The following is a 20,339-nucleotide window of genomic DNA, read 5'->3' as shown; positions in this document are numbered from 1 at the left end:
ACTCACTGTTCAACATCGTAGTTAACAAATGAAACTTGAGTAGGATTTGAGAAAGAGTTTGATATGAAGTTCATGATCTCAATATGGATCATGTCAGCTTTATATATGATCCATATGAAGATTTAAATGTTGAAAGAAAGAATCTTGTTAGAGAGCTTTTACGCAAAAGAACTTTGATTCTTGCTAAAGCCTTACCTTGAATCCCCGAGCCTGCATTCCTGAGTCTTCTCTGTTTTTACGTCGGTTAAGTCTTGTTGAGTACTTTTGTACTTAGGGTTCTTTAACCCTTGTTGCAGGTGAGCCTCATGAGCAGGTCTGCCTTGGACCATGCTGCATGATGGTTGTTCAAATCAAAGATGACAAGTAAATGTGTGGCCCTTGGGCAGGGCACTTTAATTGTGCATTTTGTTTTATGCTACTTAGGCTATTCCACTACTTTGGTTTGTAATAATAATCATACTTGGTTTGTGAAACAACTATTTTGTAACTAAGTTATTGTAAGACTTCCGCTATTTTACTCTGATGTAAATTAATGAATAAACTGTTATAATACTGCAATGACTCTGTAATGGATCCTGCTCAGAAGAAATCATGGATGATTTGGGTTTCCCGAGAACACCCAACAGACTTCTTAAGTTACCGGGAACATATGCATAGTCATCAGAAGTCGTTGGACAATGACAGGTACATGTGGGCCCTATAATTTAGGAGGTTCTACCACAGACTGGTATCAGAGCGACCATTACAAAGATTTTTGTAGTATTGTTTTACAAAAACTTCAAAATGATTTGAGGCAAATAAATTTAACCTGTTAATTTTGTCCAAATTGCTTCTGACTTATCTTAATTCATTCTCGCAATTCCTTATTTGATTAAAAAGGCTTTATATGGTGGAGTGGTAATCTTATTATGCCCTATATAATAAGAACTATTGTTTATGTACTTTAGGAGCTTTGATGTTTAAGTTTCATAAGGACGATTCATGCATCATGATTAATCCACTTGTTAATTACTTTCCCTCTTAGTTTGGGTTGAGTAGTATAAATCCCATTCTTGCTACTCTTTAGACTTTTCTCAGATTGTCTTACTGTTATTAAATCTTGCTTTCTATAGTATGGCTTGTACCAAGATAACGCCCCGTAAGTCCGTTGGACCCAAAGGAGTTCCTCGTCACCAGCTTGCCCTTAGGAGTGATGGTGCTAGCAGTAGCTGCTTTAGGCCTGATCCCCAGGCTGAGGTATAGAGGCTTTCAGTAGAATTAGCATAGGCTACTAGAGATAGGGCCTTGGATGCCATCTAGGTGGACAAGTTACAAGATCAATTGAGGCGTCTCACCACCGCTCATAAGAACTATGAGCGTATGTTAGTTCGTATGGTGGAAGGAAGAAATGAGGCTTGGCATAGAGAAGATATAGCTAGAGCCTAAGTTCATGAGTTAGAGTTCTATGTAGAAAACTTAATAGAATATTATACCAATCTACATGAAGAAGTCCATAGGCTGAACAATCTCCTGAATCCAAATCATGAACCTCAAGCAGATGCAATGGGCCCAGGTGTCATCATAGCAGATGATGATGAACCTGAAGAGGAAGAAGAAGAGGATCCAGAAGAAGTGGTGGTCAATGAAAGTGATGATGAAGGCGGAAATGTTTCTGGAATGGATACCGATCGTGAGGTTTGATGTGATCAAGGAGAAGAGTAGAGTTGTAATATAGTGAGTTCTAGTCAAGTTGGGTAGTCTTGCTTAAGTGCAGACTTATGTATAAATAAGTGAACCCAATGTAATGTGTGTAGTATGCTCTTTTAATAGTTCAATAAATGCTTGTGAGTAAAGTTTGGTTTATTATGAACAGATGCCTCGTACTCGGGCTTCGGATATTCCTGGTTCTTCGCAAGACGAGGGTGGTGTTCCTGATCCACCACCAGTTCTGCCAACTTTGGCTGATGCTATCGTGGCACTGGTCCATGTGACCGTAGATAATGCTCGATTGCTTCGGGAGTTAGCTCAAAGCAATCAAAATATGATGCAAGGGAATCATGGTTGTAATCATCTAAGGCAAGAAGCTACGTATGTTGACTTCACGGATACACAACCACCAGTATTTTCCAAGGCTGACGAACCACTCGAAGCTAATGATTGGCTCCATACCATAGAGCAGAAGTTCAACCTCATTCCATGCACTGAGTTCCAGAAGCCTGTTTTTGCTGCCCAACAGCTTAGAGGTGCAGTAGGTGCTTGGTGGCCGAGTTCCGCACTACTTTTCATGCCCATTATATTCCAGATGGAGTTATGGCCATGAAGCTTGATGTGTTTCTTGCTTTGAAGCAAGGTGATCAAACAGTCATGCAGTATGTGGGCAAGTTCAATCACCTTTCATAGTATGCACCTGAGCCTGTTAACACAGATGCCAAGAAGAAGAAGTGGTTCATGCATGGTCTTAATACCAAACTTCAGACCATGATGACTACCTGCACAAATGTCACGTATCATGAGGCAGTTAACATTGCTATTTCTTCAGAGGAGAAATATCGACAGCATAAGGAAATTAAGAAGAAAAAGAGCATGCCATCTAGTTCTTTTGGTGGCAATCAAAAGAGACAGAAGATAATTTATCATCCGGTGAATCACTACCGTCCTCCTTATCGTCCGCCGTAGTTCCAAGCCGGGCAACGACCAAATGTCCATCCTGCCATAACTTACCTGAACTCACAACAGACAAATATTCCTAGTGTTCGTGCTACAACACCCCAAGACCACAATTACCCATGTTTCAATTGTGGGAAGTCAGGTAATTTCTCTAGGGAATGTCCGTATCCTAAGCAGTACAATCCAAATTTTCAGAAGGCTTCCGGAAATCAACAACAGGGTCAATCTCAGGACAAGAACAACAACCAAAATGCTCAGAAGGGCAGAAATGAAAAGAAGACGGGGCAGGTTTTCTATACTCAAGCTAGGGAGATTCCAGAAGGGGAACCCGTGATGCTGGGTATGTTTCTTGTCGCCGATCATCTTGCAGTTATGTTTTTCGATTCTGGTGCATCTCATACATTCATCAATAGAACCTTTGTCATAAAGCATGAAATTCCAATTGGGGAAACAAAGGAAAATATCTATATACAGTCGCCCGGGGGACGTCTCTGTACTAAGGAAATGGTGTACCAGGTACCCATAAACCTGGGTGGGCACATTTTTCCCACTTCCATGATTATTTTAAAAGATCAAGATATAGATGTGATCCTGGGTATGAACTGGATGCATCAGCATAAGGCTGTTGTAGATACTTTGAATAGGACAATAAGGTTGAGTTTGCTAGCCAGTAATTCTCAACTTCTTATCCAACTTCCAATCTTAAAGAGATCAGTGGAAAAAGTTTGTGCAACTTTCGTCAAAGAGATTAGAGATATCCCTATAGTTTGTGAATTTCTAGATGTTTTTCCTAAAGATTTACCCGGTCTACCACCTGATAGAGATGTTCAGTTTAGAATAGATCTAAAGCCTGGAACAACTCCAATCTCTAGGAGAGCTTATAGGATGCCTCCTAAGGAATTAGCTGAGTTGAAGACTCAATTGCAAGAGTTGATTGATAAAGGTTTTATCCAACCTAGTTCATCACCTTGGGGATGTCCTGCAATTTTTGTGAAAAAGAAAGATGAGACTCTGAGATTGTGTGTTGACTATCGTCCATTGAATGAAGTGACAATTAAAAATAAATATCCCTTACCTCGGATAGATTTACTTTTTGATCAACTGGCTGGAGCCAAGGTTTTCTCTAAGATTGATTTGAGGTCAGGTTATCATCAAATCAAAATTAAGCCTGAAGATATTCCCAAAACGGCATTTACCACCAGATATGGATTATATGAATACCTGGTAATGTCTTTTGGTTTGACGAATGCCCCAGCTCACTTCATGTATCTGATGAATTCAGTGTTCATGCCTAAGTTAGACAAGTTTGTAGTGGTCTTCATTGATGACATCTTAATATATTCCAAGAACAAGAAAGAACATGCTGAACATCTCAAAGTTGTTCTACAACGCCTAAAAGAACATCAGTTATATGCCAAGTTCAGTAAGTGTGACTTCTGGCCAAAGGAAGTACAGTTTTAGATGTCTTGTCAGCTGAAGGAGTTGCGGTAGATCCAAGCAAAGTTAAGGATATACTAGATTGGAAACCATCAACCACTGTTCATCAGGTTCGAAGTTTTCTGGGAATGGCGGGTTATTATCGTCGTTTTATTCTAGATTTCTCTAGAATATCCAAGTCCATCACTGGATTGTTGAAAAACCAAGCTAAGTTTGTCTGGTCACCTAACTGTGAAGAAGCTTTCCAGACTGAAGAGATTATTAACCATTGCACCAGTGTTAGCACAGCCAGATATTGAGAAGTCGTTCGACATTTATTGTGATGCTTTTGGTATTGGTATTAGATGTGTATTGATGCAAGAAGGTCGAGTCATCATCTATGCTTCTAGACAACTTAAGCGACATGAAGAACATTATCCAACTCATGATCTAGAGTTAGCAGTGGTTGTCCATGCTTTGAAGATATGATGGCATTATCTGCTTGGTAATACTTGTCATATTTATACAGATCACAAGAGTTTAAAGTATATCTTTACTCAATCAGAATTGAACATGTGGCAAAGAAGATGGTTGGAATTGATGGAAGATTATGACTTGGAGGTGCATTACCACCCTGGTAAGGCAAATGTGGTTGCAGATGCACTCAGTCGTAAGAGTCATTGCAATTGCATGACCATGAAGACAATGGATCTAACTTTATGTCATGAGATGGAAAAGTTGAATATAGAGATAATTCAACAAGGTAGTTTGACCAATATAACTGTTGAATCAACTATTCGAGACCAAATTATTGCCGCTCAGAAAGAAAACAAGGGTATAGCCCATATCAAAGAAAGAGGCAGGAATGGAAAAGCGGCATGCTTTAGAATAGATGATGTAGGTGTGCTATGGTTCAAGAATCACCTTGTGGTACCAAAGGTTCCTATGTTGCGACAGTCGATTCTTGAAGAGGCACATACCACCAGGTTCTCAATTCATCCAGGAAGTAATAAAATGTACTATGACTTGAAACAGAGATTCTGGTGGACCAAAATGAAGATAGAGATTGCTCGATATATAGCCAAGTGTGATACTTGTCAAAAAGTAAAAGCTATACATTTGAAGTCCGCTAGAGAGTTACAGCCATTGCCTATTCCAGCTTGGAAGTGGGAGGATATTAGTATGGTACCCAAGACATCAAAAGGTTTTGACTCAATATGGGTTATTGTAGATCAACTAACTAAGTCAGCACATTTTCTTCCAGTCAAGAGTATATATCCGGCTATCCAATATGCTAAGTTGTATTTAGCATGAATCATGAGCTTACAAGGTGTACCAAACACCATTGTGTCGAATAGAGGTACACAGTTTGTCTCCAACTTTTGGAAACATTTGCATGCTTCATTGGGTACCAAACTTCTACATAGTACCGCTTATCATCCACAGACTGATGGTCAGACTGAAAGGGTAAATCAAGTACTTGAAGATATGTTAAGGTGTTGTGTCCTTAACTATTCTAATAAGTGGGATGAATGTTTGCCTTTGGCTGAGTTCTCATACAACAATAGTTATCAAGAGAGCATTAAGATGGCTCCATTTGAAGCACTCTATGGTCATAGGTGCAGAACCTTGCTAAATTGGTCTGAACCCGGGGAAAGATGGTTCTTTGGAGTTGACCTTGTGAAAGAAACAGAAGAGAAGGTTAGACAGATACAAAATAATTTGAAGATAGCTCAGTCCTGACAAAAGAGTTATGCAGATAAACGACGTCGACCATTGGTATTTAACAAGGGAGATTATGTATATCTGAAGGTATCACCAATGAAGGGAGTCAACCATTTCGGTGTTAAAGGCAAGTTGGCACCTCGGTATATTGGACCATTTCAAATTTTGGAGAGGTGTGGAAAGGTGGCATATCACTTGAAGTTACCAGAACATCTCTCAGCTGTACATGATGTGTTCCATGTTTCCCAATTAAAGAAATGTCTTCGAGTGCCTGATCAAAATGTTGATATTGAAGGAGTAGAACTTGAACCTGATTTGACCTATTCCGAATATCCTATCCGAGTTCTGGATCAGAAAGACCATGTCACTCGAAGGAGGACAATCAAGTTCTACAAGATACAATAGAATCAACATTCCAAAGAAGAAGCTACATGGGAATCCAAAGATTACTTGCTAGAACAGTTTCCGGAGTTCCTTGCTTCTATATAAAATACTATTTGTTGTACTCTATCTTTACGAACCATGTTTTATGAAAGGACCTTAGCTCTTTTATGGTCAAGTTTAGAATGTTTTTGCTTGACACATTTCCTTTTCCATTACTTTATCCTAGGACTTTAAATCTCAGGACGAGATTTCTTTTAGGGGGAAAGGTTGTAACACCTCTGGTGTTTTAAACACTAAAATATGCCATGTCATCATATGCATTACATATCATCCTTGTGTTAGTGAAAACTTTGATATGCATTCACTAAAACAAGTTTACTTTTATGATTATATGTGTTGACTTGGATGGGATGAATCAAGTTCATAACTTTAGTGTTAAATTGGAATTCCAAAACCCTAATTTTCAGCATTTAAATTCTACCATGGAAAACCTAATTCAAAATCTAAGCACATTTTGGGGTTGAGCCTAAAAGGAAAAGTGTAGAGCTTGTCAATGTGTACAAAGTTGGTTTTTAGAGTTTTCAAAGTTGTTATATAAAATTTGAAGTAATTTGAAAGGGGATAAAGTCTTAAAGTGTCCCCTTTTGATTTTAAACTTGCATTTTCAAATGTAGACAGAATTTGGGTATGGTTATTAAAGCAAAGTTGTAGAACTATGAATTTGGAGCAACTTTATTTTTGGAGATTTTTGAGTTACCATACAAATTTGAAAGTAATTTGAAAAATGAAGCGAGTGGCAATTCAGTAAATAGCTTGAACAGTGCAAGCAGGCAGCTCTCGCCGCCGGCCAGCTTCCACCGGCTTTCACGCGCGTTCGCGAGCGACACCTCCTACTTCGACGTGTTCACGTTGCCGTTGCATGTCAAGTGTGCCTGTTCCGCCGCTCTTCGCTCGCCTATTAAGGCTGAAACACCGTCCAGTCGCCTTCTCCCGTCCTCTATTAGCCGTCGCCGTCGCCCGCTCTTGTCGACAAAATTCATTGCCTCTGCTCAATCCCAGCTCGATTGTATGCTCTAGCAGCTCCTTAATCACCTTGCGAAGCCCCTTGACTAGCTCTGTCCACTTGATTTCACCGGAGTTGGCCGAACGCCGTCGTCTCCTTCACTGTCGGCCGCAGCGCCGCCACGCGGCTCTTCACCGTGGCCAGCAAATTCTGGTAATGCTCCCTCCTTACCCAATGTTGTTTAAGACTACTTGCCGTGCTGTAGTGCTCAGAAGCTTAATAGTTGAAGCTCTAGTGACCTACAGACACCGGAGCGCCGCCGTCGACGCCAGCTTGCGCCGCCGTATCTGCCTTGATCGCCGACAAGCTTCTCTGTTGCTCCTCCGGTTCAACCATCAGCTCAAGCAAGTTTGGAGTGAGCTACTGAGTCTTCCCAAGCCTTTAGTTTCACCGCTAATGGCCTTACTTCATCGGCGTAACGCAGCCGCGCTGCCGTGGCTGCCATGGCTGGCGTCAAGCTTGGATTGAGCCGTTACTAGTTCAATTAATACCACCACTAGGTGCGCCTTGGCGTGGCGATCACGCCGGTACCTCGGTCATGGCCAGAGACCTCGTCGGCGACGAGAAATCGCCGGTCAAAGTGTCGGTCGTCGCCCGTGGGGGTACTATGCCGACATGGGTGACCCAAATGTCAGTGACAGTGTGAGAGAGAGAGAGTGAAACAGTGTGTTTTTGGTTTATTCTTTTTCTTGAAATAATTAAAATGACAAGTTATTTGTTTATTTTGTGTAGAAATAAATAGAGCTCCAAAAATTATGAAAGTTTTTGTGTGACTTCTCTGAGATGTGAACTATTTAGTAAAAATACTAAATGTTACTTTTTAGTACTTTTTGAATGTGATAAAAATTGCTCAAATTAATTAGTAAATGGGATTCCATGATTTTTCTAGGCTAAAATAATTATCCAAAAATTATGAAAATTGTTTTTCTACTTAGTTATCATGTGATGAGTATTCTCAAAAATTTGGAGCTCATTTGGAATAAGTTGATTTATATCATAATGTTGAATTAATTAATTAATTAAAATAAACAAATAGTAAACCTTAATGACTTAGGTTTTGTTTGAATTTGGGATTGAGTGATGACCTTGGGTCATTAGCATAAAATGATCCTTGGCACTTTAAGTAAGTGTTTGAGTTTATGATGAAGTTATGATTAAGAAATGTTAATTAGTATAACCTCACTAAAGTCATTAGTGTAATCTAAGTAAACCCTAGAGAAGGTTTAGTTAGTTGTTAGTTTGTAACTATACCATGAAGGAAAGTTGTATTCAAATTATTAAATTTTGCATCCATAGATAAGCATCATGTTTTATATCTCGCATCATATTAAACATGGCATTGTTACTATGTGTAGTGAATGAAAGTGAGAACTTGGTTGTCAACCAAGTTGTTGAGGAAGTCAACCCACATGTTGGGTTTGATATCTGTGGAACATCTCTGGAACCTGAGTTTTCTGACAATCAAGATAAGCCCTGGATGCATTTAAACCTACCTTGTGTTTTATAAATTTATATTAGTTTTATTATTAAATTTTGCATTATGTGATTAGGAGTTGAGTGGAAACCTAATTGGTGCATTACCAACCTTGTTTTTCCATATCAACCTTGTTACCAGTTTTAATTCAAGAATGCCTAATTATACTTAGCCATGCTTAGACCGATAAAAGTTGGGTGATTACCTGTCACCTGTGAGATATAAATGGATTTTTGGTTACGATTGGTTATTTATGTTATCATGAGATATAATCATGTGGAGTAATAAATTTAGACCGGGCGGACTCGGTGTATGAGAGCCACAAGACATGGATGTCTTGTGAGCGGGTTCTTTCCACCTGTGTCGGTTAAGAACCGTCCGTTGTTGAATTGCATGAGGTGAGACTTTGTAGTACTGGCCACATACTCCGGTAAGCCTAGACTCGGCTATTCTATTACGAGAATGGCTACTCGCGCACTAGGAGTGGAGAGATGGCAAGAGTAGCATGTACCCACGTGGCAATGGGCTAGATTGGTGGAGTACTGTGCTCTCAAGTGGTGCGGACCCATTCTTGTTTTAGAGAATCTGAGGGTAGGTTGGTATATGTAGGTTAGGTACCTACATATGTCGTGTGGTTGGGAATCCCCAGCTGGGTTATAATTGGTTCGAATCATCGTTGCTCCTCAGTTATGGAGACTCAACTCATTATTCATCATCGTAGTTAACAAATGGAACTTGAGTAGGATTTGAGAAAGAGTTTGATATGAAGTTCATGATCTCAATATAGATCATGTCAGCTTTATATATGATCCGTATGAAGATTTAAATGTTGAAAGAAAGAATCTTGTTAGAGAGCTTTTACACAAAAGAACTTTGATTCTTGCTAAAGCCTTACCTTGAATCCCCGAGCCTGCATTCCTGAGTCTTCTCTGTTTTTACGTCGGTTAAGTTTTGTTGAGTACTTTTGTACTCAGGGTTCTTTAACCCTTGTTGCAGGTGAGCCTCATGAGCAGGTTTGCCTTGGACCATACTGCATGACGGTTGTTCAAATCGAAGATGACAAGTAAATGTGTGGCCCTTGGGTAGGGCACTTTAATTGTGTGTTTTGTTTTATGTTACTTAGGCTACTCCACTACTATGGTTTGTAATAATAATCATACTTGGTTTGTGAAACAACTATTTTGTAACTAAGTTATTGTAAGACTTCCGCTATTTTACTCTGATGTAAATTAATGAATAAACTGTTGTAATACTGCAATGACTCTATAATAGATCCTGCTCGGAGGAAATCGTGGATGATTCGGGTTTCCCGAGGACACCTGACATGCTTCTTAAGTTACCGAGAACATATGCATAGTCATCAGAAGTCATTGGACAATGACAGGTGCATGTGGGCCCTATAATTTAGGAGGTTCTGCTACACCAGTCTGTCTGATGGGGAGTTTAGAAGAACCTGCATGGTTGTGGCATGCTAGGTTGGGTCATGTCAATTTCAAGGCTATGAAATTGTTGGTGGAAAATAGAGTGGCTGCTGGAGTGCCAGAGATTTCACACCCTGAACAACTATGTCATGGGTGCTTGGCTGGGAAGCAGACTAGAAAAGCTTTTCCAAATGCTACCACATTCAGGGCTGATAAACCACTTTAGTTGGTGTATGTTGATTTGTGTGGGCCCATTACTCCAGCTACATCAGCTGGGAATAAATATTTCATGCTCTTGGTGGATGATTATAGTAGATGGATGAATGTGTTTATGCTGAAATGTAAAGATCAAGCAATTGATGCTTTTGTGAAATACAAGGTAGAAACTAAAAATCAAACAGGGCATAAGATCAAAATGCTCAGATCAGATAGGGGTGGGGAATTCCTATCAAGCATATTTGCAGGTGTATGTGAGGATGCTGGGATCAAGAGACAACTGACAACCCCATATTCACCACAATAGAATGGTGTTGTGGAGAGAAGAAATAGAACAGTAATTGAAATGGCAAGATGCATGAGGAATGAAAATTCCAGGGAGGTTTTGGGGTGAGGCTATCAGACATGCAGTATATTTACTAAATAGGCTGCCATCAAAACCAATGGGTGAGCAAACTCCATTTGAAGCATGGAATGAAAAAACCACACCTTGGACATCTCAAGGTGTTTGGCTGTCTATCACATGTGAAATAGACAGTGCCAAATCCCAAGAAGCTGGATGACAGAAGTCACAAAATGGTGTATTTTGGTGTGGCAGAAGAAAGCAAGGCTCATAGGTTATATGATCCTGTGCAAAAGAAAATTGTTGTGAGTAGAGATGTGATATTTGAAGGAGTAGAATGGAAGTGGAGTGGAGACTCAGTAGATAACCTGATGGAGTTTCAGGCTAAAGATGAAATTGGTGTCGACAACAGACACTGGGAAATAGTTGGTGTTGATGAAGAACCAATTTAGGCACAACAAGAGCAAGGGGGAGCACAGGGTACAGAAAGCTCAGGTAGTGTGCCAAATGATCCACAGTCTCCTAGAATTGTGTCAGGAAATGATGCAACAGAAGAATTTCCATTGCAAGAAATTTTAGAGTCACATAATGATGCATAGTTAAACCCAGAGTTGCTAAAGAATGATCTATCAGATGAGGAACCAGTGCATTTCAGGAGTTTGAATGAAATCTACCAAAACACAGATATAGTGGAATTGGCAGATTCAGATAGTGAGGCTTTACTTGCTAAAACAGATGAGCCAACTAGCTATAGTGAAGCAGCAACAGATCCTGAGTGGGTGAAAGCCACGAATAGTGAATTCCAATCTATTCAGAAGAATAAGACTTGGGAGTTGTCAGATCTGCCTGTAGGTCACAAAGCTATTGGATTGAAATGGGTATTCAAACTAAAAAGAAATGCAGATGGTGAGATTATTAAACATAAAGCCAGGCTGGTGGCCAAGGGCTATGTGCAACAGCAAGGAATTGACTATGAGCAAACAGAGGGTGGAAAGTGCATCATCTAGATGTGAAGACAACCTTCCTTAATGGTGAATTAGAGGAAGAGGTCTATGTGGCTCAACCAGAAGGTTTTGTCACAAAAGGGAAGGAACAGTGTGTTCTGAAATTAAGCAAAGCCTTATATGGACTGAAACAAGCTCCAAGAGCTTGGAACATCAAACTGGACAAAAGTTTGAGGAAACTGGGGTTTGTGAAATGCCCAAGTGAATCAACAGTTTATAAGAGAGGAACTAGAAGAGATGCTGTAATTTTGGGAGTCTATGTAGATGATTTGCTGATCATAGGAAGTGAATCAAGGGAAATTGAGAAATTCAAGCAATAAATGGCAGTTGAGTTTGAAATGAGTGATCTAGGACTGTTGTCCTACTATCTAGGAATAGAAGTGGAACAGCATGAAGACTTTATCACTCTGAAACAGGCAGGTTATGCCAAGAAGATTCTCACCAAGTTTGGGATGGAGGATTGTAACTCTAGCAGAGTACCTATGAATCCAGGGGCTAAGCTGGATGAAGATAAGAAGGGGAAAAGAGTAGATGTTACTAACTATAGAAGTGTCATTGGTTGTTTGAGGTATCTGATACAAACAAGGCCTGATCTTGCATTCTCAGTTGGTATTGCAAGCAGGTATATGGAAAAACCTACTGTCATGCACCTGAAGGCAGTAAAGCAAATTCTCAGGTATGTGAAAGGGAGTGTAAACCATGGGCTTGTGTACACCAAAGGAGGAGATCCAGAGGTGTTGACTAGTTATTCAGACAGTGACCATGTAGCAGATGTTGTGGGAAGGAGAAGCACTGCAGGGATGGCCTTTTATCTCAATGGTTGTCTAATAACATGGAACTCATAGAAGCAAAAGACAATGGCATTGTCTATGTGTGAGTCCGAGTTCATGGTAGCCACAGTGGCAGCAATGCAAGCACTTTGGCTTAGAAGCTTGTTGTCAACATTGACCTCAACACCACGTAGAACAGTGACGATGTTTGTTGATAACAATTCAGCCACTGCCTTGATGAAGAACCTGGTGTTTCACGGGCGTAGCAAACACATTGATACAAAGTATCACTTTATCAGGGAATGTATTGAAAGGGGACAGATAGTGGTGAAGAGGGTGAACACTGATGAACAGAAAGCAGATTTGCTGACAAAACCTCTAGCAGCTAGTAATCTTGAGGTGATGAAAGACTTGATTGGTGTTCGCGATGTGAGTACACAGCAGGATTAGGGGGAGTATGTTGGGCTAATCCAGCATATGCACTGGTATGGTGAGTGGACTGGAGAAGCCAAGTCAGCAAGTCACGTGGGAGATTCAAAGTTTGAAGTCGAATCAAGGCGGCGCATGGTGAGCGTGCCCACGACATCGCGGTGGAGCGGTAGTTGCGTTGAGGGCGCATTGTATCCATGTTTTAGCAGTTTATTCATATGTGTGAGTGCTTTTGTAATGGCTGGGATATAAAGCTAAGAGTTAAGACTTGTTAGCAGTTAGCTAGTCCAGAATTGTCATGCATTGTAATCGAACTTATCAATAGTGAAAAGGGGCACTGTCTCCCTATTGCCAGTTGCCAGTTCATGGTGCACACAGTGTTCTTGATCAATTTCATCGATTGATTTCTTGTGTTCTAGGCTAGACACCGATCAAAGCTCGTGATTGCTGGTCCTAATTCCTACAGTTGGGGCGACGAGGATCACAAAGTCATCGACATATAGCGATGCACAGTGCGAGATTGCACGGCCAGGCAGCGGCGTTAGTGCCGCTCGATGGTCTGCCTCATGGATCAAAGAGTTTAGAGCCTCCATGACGATGACAAATAACATAGGTGAAATCGGGTCAACCTGTCTTAAGCCACACGGGCATGGGTAATTCTTCTTCCCGGCCTACCATTTAGGAGAACCTTCGTGCTTGCTATTGAAAGAAGGATGGAGATCTAGTTGTTCCAGCGACCTAGGAAGCTGATGTTCTGCAAGACTTGTAGCAAGAAAGGCCAAGCAACAGAATCAAATGCCTTTGCAATGTCCACTTTCAGTAGTACTGATGGGAATTTCTTGCTGTGGAGCCAGTGACACACCAGCTGTACCGCCATGAAGTTATCATGGATGGATCGGTCCTTGATGAAAGCACTTTGGTTAGGCGCGACAATCTCCTTGAGCCTAGGTGCTAATCACTTTGCCAGGCATTTAGCGAAAAGCTTGCTGAAACTGTGCATCAGACTAATCGGTCTATAGTCCTTCATCCTTGACGGATCCTCCTTCTTACGCAATAGTATCATCAGTGCATCATTTAGGAGGTGGAAACTCCTGCTATCCAATGCCCACAAAGCATTGAATGTGTTGATGACGTCAAGCTTGATAATTCCCCAAGTAACTTTGTAGAAAGAACCAGTGAACCCATCCGGCCCTGGTGCGCGATCAGGAGGGAATTCTTTGATGGTTGCCCAAATCTCCTCCTTCAAGAAGCACGCATCAATTCTGGTTAGGTCAAGCTGCGGGAAGATATCATCAAGGCGCAGCTAATGTAGCCATTGGAATGGTGTGCCCAGGATCCCCTTGTAATAATTGTAGATGAGGTCTTCCTTTTCATCTTCGGTAGAAAAATTTCTGCCTTCATGGAGGAATGATGGTATGTAGCTCTTCTGATTCCTATGGCAGGCTTGTAAGTGGAAGAACTTAGTATTTGCATCCTCCTTAAGGTAGTGGATGCGCGAGTGGTGTCGCGCAATTGTCTGAGCTAACGATGCAAGCCCCAGACTGTGACATTTCAGTTCTCCTCGCAGCGATAGCTCCTCGTCAAAGAGCGATGGATTCTTGGGCAGCATCAAACTAGGCTATGAGTTCCTTGGCCATTAATAGTTGCATACGAATGCTTCCAATGTTACGCATGCTCCAGGTTTGCAATGCCTCAGCAGTGCGTCTGAGCTTGAAGTCTAGGACCCATTAGATAATCTACTATTTCCTTGTGTGAACACACAGCAAGGGAAGGCGGCACCAAAAAGGCTCCCTACTGCTGTAGCCACTTTAGAGGCAGGCGTCAAACAACTCACCTACCGCATTGTAGCCACAGCAGAGATAGGCGCAGAAGTCAGTCACGCTGTGTAATCTAGTCACTGTAGCAGCATGACAGTTGTACTAGAACTATATGGATAGAGTTGTATATATAGTTTGTCACTGCAACTCAGTAATGAGAGTTTAGATTTGCCATCTCCTATACAGAGCTTTGGCCAACGCTGATGCTTATCCTCTGTGTGTGCTCTATTCTCCCTCTCTTCTTCTACCTCTGTCTATAGTGTGTGGTTGGACAACGTCTGTCGTACTCAGACGTGGTCGGTAAGACAGGTGAGTGGAGGACTTGGGCGCATGGTTTGTCGAGGTTGACAACCTTTAGGGCCTTCCCGGGTCCTTCCACCATCGTCACATCTTCCTTCTCCTTGGCCTCAACGTCGTGCAGTGCACAGAACATCGCCATTAAGATAGTGGCCTCATCATCATCATCAGCTTACGTCAGATGAGCCTTAATCTTCTTCTCCTACTTGTAATTTGGGCACTCCCATGCCCAATGGCCCATCTTCCTGTAGTGCCAGCAGGCGTTGGGGTCGACTTGCTTCTTCTTCTCTGAAGAAGCCTTGCCGCGACGCTTGCCATCGCCACCGCAGCTGAAGGAGGCTACCCCGGAGTTCCTCCGAGCAGCCCACTCCTCCTCTATTAGCAGTAGTTTGCCACTGTCCTTCGTTGCTATCACCTATTCTAGGCACTCGTCCACCGCCCGTAGATGGCCTGTCACATCCTCGATGGTGAGGGTGGACAAGTCCAGCATCGTCTCTATGGAGAGAGCGATCTGGATGTACTTTGTCGGCATGGAGTGGAGGTACTTAGAGACCACCTCCTCTTCATCGATAGTGACGCCATGGCTCTTTAGCTTGCTGATAAGCATCTATAGGTGGAGGGAGAAGTCCTCCACAATTTCACCATCCTTGAACTTGAGGTTAGCATACTCCTGCTTCAGAAGCTAGACCGTCGCCTTCTTTGCGCGGTCAGAACCAGCGCGCATCGTTGCAATAGCCTCCCACGCCTCCTTAGTAGAGCTCTTCACCCCCAACAGCTCCTTGTACTCCATTGGTACAGTAGTAAGGATAGCCTCCAACGCTGACATATCATCTTCCTCATTGTCGGTGCCCTTGTCAACAGCATTCTAGAGCCATCGGGCTCTGAGCTTGACCTTCATGGTCACCGATCAGTCTCCATAGTTGGTGCGAATCAGCGTTGGCCAACTAGTGCCGCTGACCTTCCTCACCATACGAACAACGACCTCCTATCATGGCTTGGCAGCCATAGCAATGCCACTGCTGTCGCCCATCTCTGAACCATTCATCATCGCCAGTGGTTAGTCCGGTGACGGCGCTTATACGGCTCTGATACCACTTGTTAGCCCACAAGATCACCGACTCAGATGAGTCGACCACTCACCAGTCTTACTAACCATGGCCGAGCACGATAGATGTTGTTACTGATATGGTGAAGTTTGGTGATGGCTCAAGGGTGGCAATCCAAGGGCACGACACCATCATCTTCAGGTGCCAGAACAGGGACCACCATGTGCTAACGGATGTATATTACATCTCGTAGCTACATTCAAGCATCATTAGCATTGGTCAGCTGGATGAGCATGGTAGCGAGGTACTGATCAAGGACGGAGTCCTTAGGATCAGGGACCGAGAGTAGTGACTTCTCGCCAAGGTGAAGAGGTCCTAGAAGCAGTTGTACCTGCTCGACCTAAAGGTAGAGCAGCCGGTGTGCCTAACGACAAGGCACACCAAGGAGCCATGGCTATGGCATGCCCAATTCGAACATCTCAGCTTCGACGTGCTTGGTCAGCTAGAGAAGATGGTCCGAGGGCTACCCCACATCAAGCACGGAGGCGAGCTATGTGACAGCTCCCTAGCTAAAAAGCAGAGGAGGCTACCATTCCCAAAGGTGGCCAAGTATTACACGAGGACGATCTTGAGCTCATCTACGGCGACCTCTGCAGGCCAATCACACCAGCTACAAATGGTGGTTGGCGGTACTTCCTCCTGCTCATGGATGATTGCAGTCGCTACATGTGGCTGCAACTCCTGACGAGCAAGGACGAAGCGGCAGTGGCGATCAAGAAGTTTAAGATGCGCACGGAGGCCGAGAGCAGCAAGAAGCTCCACGTGCTAAGGACTGTTCACGGTGGCAAATTCACTTCGGTAGAGTTCACTGCATATTGCATGGATCAGGGTGTGGTGTGCCACCACACCACGCCATACTCGCCACAACAGAATGGAGTGGTGGAGAGGTGGAACCAGACGGTGGTCGGCATGGCTCGATCTATGATGAAGGCCAAAGGCATGCCGACAAGGTTCAAGGGTGAGGCGGTGACCATAGCGGTGTTCATGCTCAACCGCGCTTCGACCAAGGCCCTGATGGGCAAGATGCCGTTTGAAGCTTGGTATGGGCACAAGCTGAGCGTGTCCTTCCTCTGGACATTCGGCTGCATCGGCCACGTCAGGAAGACGAAGCCGATCCTCACCAAGCTAGAGGACTGGAGCACACTGATGGTGTTCCTAGGCTATGTGGAGGGTACCAAGGCATACCGGCTCTATGACCCACGTGGAGACAAGGTATGTGTCTCGTGCGATGTCATGTTCGATGAGAAGATGGCTTGGGACTAGAACAGTCCGAGCATGGGGGAAGCCGGCGGCTTCACCAGCACCTTCATCGTCAAGCACCTGATCATCGATGGTGGTGGAGACGTTGGGGAAGAGGTGTCGAGCACTCCGAGAGGGGTGCCAAGCACTCCAGCAATAGAGCCGAGCACTCCTGGGTCAGTACCGAGCACATTGGGAGGGATGCTGAGCACTCAGGGAGGAGTGCCAAGCACTCCTAGAGGGATGCCGAGCACGCTAGGAGTGGTGCCGGGAGGTTCTGCAGTGGTGGCAACCACTCCAGGACAGGTGACGAGCACTCTCATAGCAGAGCTGAGGGGTTTTGTAGTGGTGCTGACCACTGCAAAGACGTGTGCCGAGCACTACAACTGGGGTGCCGAGCACTCCAGTGGAATAGGGAACTCCATCGATGCTGATCGAGTTCGCCTCACCTCCAAGTGACATCACTAAGTTTGTGGATGCCTTCCATGAAGGTGAGGAGGTGCAGTTCCGTAGGCTAGATGACATCGTCGGTGGCACAGGGCCCTCAGGACTGGTTGGTCGGCTGGTCAATGACCAAGAGCTACTACTCGTCAGTGCAAAGGAACCACCCATGTTCAAGCTAGTGGAGCGTGATGGAAACTAGTGATGGGCGATGCTGGAATAGATGAAGGCGATCGTGGAAAACGAGACATGGGAGCTCATCGATCCACCTCCAGGATGTCGTCCGATCAGCCTGAAGTGGGTGTATAAGGTCAAACGGGACAAGCTCGATGCCATTGTCAAGCACAAGGAGCACCTCATTGTCTGAGGCTTTGTTTAGCGTGAGGGCATCGACTTTGAGGAAGTCTTTGCACTAGTAGCGCGCATGGAGTCTATTCATTTGCTACTAGCCTTGGCAGCAGCAAAGGACTAGTGCGTCCATCACTTGGACATTAAATTGGCCTTGCTCAATGGTGAGCTGGCGGAGACGGTCTTCATCAAGCAACCTCCAGGTTTTGCCATCAAGGGAGAGGAGCATAGGGTGCTCCGACTGCGCAAGGCACTCTATGAGCTATGGTAGGCCCCACGAGCATGGAACGCCAAGCTTGACGCCATGCTGGGTGAGCTTGGGTTCCAGTGGTGCGCAACTGAGCATGCGCTCTACGCATGATGACGGGGGAAGGAGGAGCTCATCATCGGCATGTATGTGGATGACTTGATCATCACCGGTGCATGTATGGAGGACATCAACAACTTCAAGCGCGAGATGGCGGCTTGTTTCCGAATGAGTGATCTTGGCGCACTCTCCTACTACCTCGGCATCGAGGTGAGACAAGGGAAAGACTAACTCATGCTCGGTCAGAGCATGTATGCCTCGTAGCTACTGGAGTGGAGCGACATGGCTGAGTGCAAGCCATGCATGACTCTGATGGAGGAGCGACTAAAGCTGACGAAGGCCAGCACCACGGCGAAGGTGGATGTATCACTCTACCGGAGTATCATCGGTGGTCTATGCTACCTAGTCCACACGAGGCCGGACATTGTATTCACCATGGGCTATGTCAGTCACTTCATGGAGAATCCTAGAAAGGATCACTGGGCTGTGGTGAAGAGGCTACTATGCTACATCAAGGGGATGGTGGATCAAGGGATTATCTTCCCCAAGACCAGTGGGAGTAGGCTACAGCTCACTATGTTCAGCGATGTAGACATGGCAGGGGACATCGATGGATGGTGGAGCACCTCTAGAGTGCTCGTCTTTCTTAGGTCGGCTCCAATTTCATGGCTGTCGCTGAAACAGAAGGTGGTGGCGCTATCTATGTGCGAGACAAAGTACATAGCGGTGGCCACAATGGCGTGCCAAGTTGTGTGGCTACGCTGGCTACTGGGTGAGCTGACCGGTGTGGAAGCTCATCCACCACCACTGATGGTGGACAACCAACCTGCCATCGCCCTTGTGAAGAATTTGGTTCTCCACGACCAGACCAAGCAGTTCCACTTCCTCAAGGACTGTGTTGAGGAAGGGCAGATCATCATCAAGTTAATCAAAACTAGTTGGCAACTCATGGACGTCCTCACCAAGCCACTCAGATGTCTTTGACTCATGGAGCTAAAGGAGATGATTGACATGGAGGGGTACAAGGGATAGCAGTAGGATTAGGGGAAGAATTGTTAGATAATCTACTACTTCCTTGTGTGAACACACAGCAAGGGAAGGCAACACCGAAAAGGCTCCCTGCTATGGTACTGTAGCCACTTCAGAGGCAGGCGCCGAACGACTCACCTGTCGCACTATAGCCACAGCAGGGTTAGTCGTAGAAGTCAGTCCTTCTATGTTATCTAGTCACTATAGCAGCATAGTAGCTGTACTAGGACTAGATGGATAGAGTTGTATATATAGTTTGCCACTACAATTCAGTAATGAGAGTTCAGATTTGCCATCTCCTATATAGAGCTCTGGCCAACGTGGGTGCTTGTACTGTGTGTGCTATGTTCTCCCTCTCTTCTTCTACCTCTGTCCATAGTGTGTGGTCAGACAACGTCTGTCGTGCTCGACCATGGTCGGCAAGACTGGTGAGTGGTCGACACACCTAAGCCGTTGATCTTGTGGGCTAACAGACCCTACACGTGTCAATGTTTGACAGCGAGCAATCCCAAGCCTCGCAAATGACATCTTCAAAGCCATCAAGGCACACCTAAAAGGTCTCAAAATGAAGGCATGGCTTAGCCCATGGCTCTGTGCATAGCTATAGAAGGAGTGGAGCATGGTTGGAGCAGTCAGACGACATCGACCGTAGATGGTGGTTAGGGAACGCATCTAGCCACTGCACGATCGCGAACGCGCGATCAATGCGTTCCAAGGTCAGGCGGCATCGCTCGTTACTCCAAGTGTATAGCCTACCATGTAGGTATAGTTCGTCGATGGCCATGTGGTCTAGGGCACAACGGAAATGATGCATTGATCTGACGTTCAAGCGATCATTGTTTTTGTCTGCTGCCTGATAAATCA

At 44.1% G+C, this 20,339-nt stretch overlaps 1 protein-coding gene across 1 annotated transcript; it reads left to right on the top strand.

The window, feature by feature from the left end:
* The first annotated feature begins 18,728 nt into the window (after positions 1 to 18,728).
* LOC136503024 (secreted RxLR effector protein 161-like) lies at positions 18,729 to 19,430 on the top strand. Its single transcript, XM_066498238.1, has one exon. It carries the CDS (start codon positions 18,729 to 18,731, stop codon positions 19,428 to 19,430), a length of 702 nt encoding a protein of 233 aa, XP_066354335.1.
* The last annotated feature ends 909 nt before the right edge of the window (positions 19,431 to 20,339 follow it).

This window comes from Miscanthus floridulus, chromosome 14 (genome assembly GCF_019320115.1).
Source record: "Miscanthus floridulus cultivar M001 chromosome 14, ASM1932011v1, whole genome shotgun sequence".
In the NCBI taxonomy this organism is placed as follows: Eukaryota; Viridiplantae; Streptophyta; class Magnoliopsida; order Poales; family Poaceae; genus Miscanthus; species Miscanthus floridulus.
The sequence above is the reverse complement of the archived record's forward strand: the minus strand, read 5'-3'. Positions and strand labels throughout refer to the sequence as shown.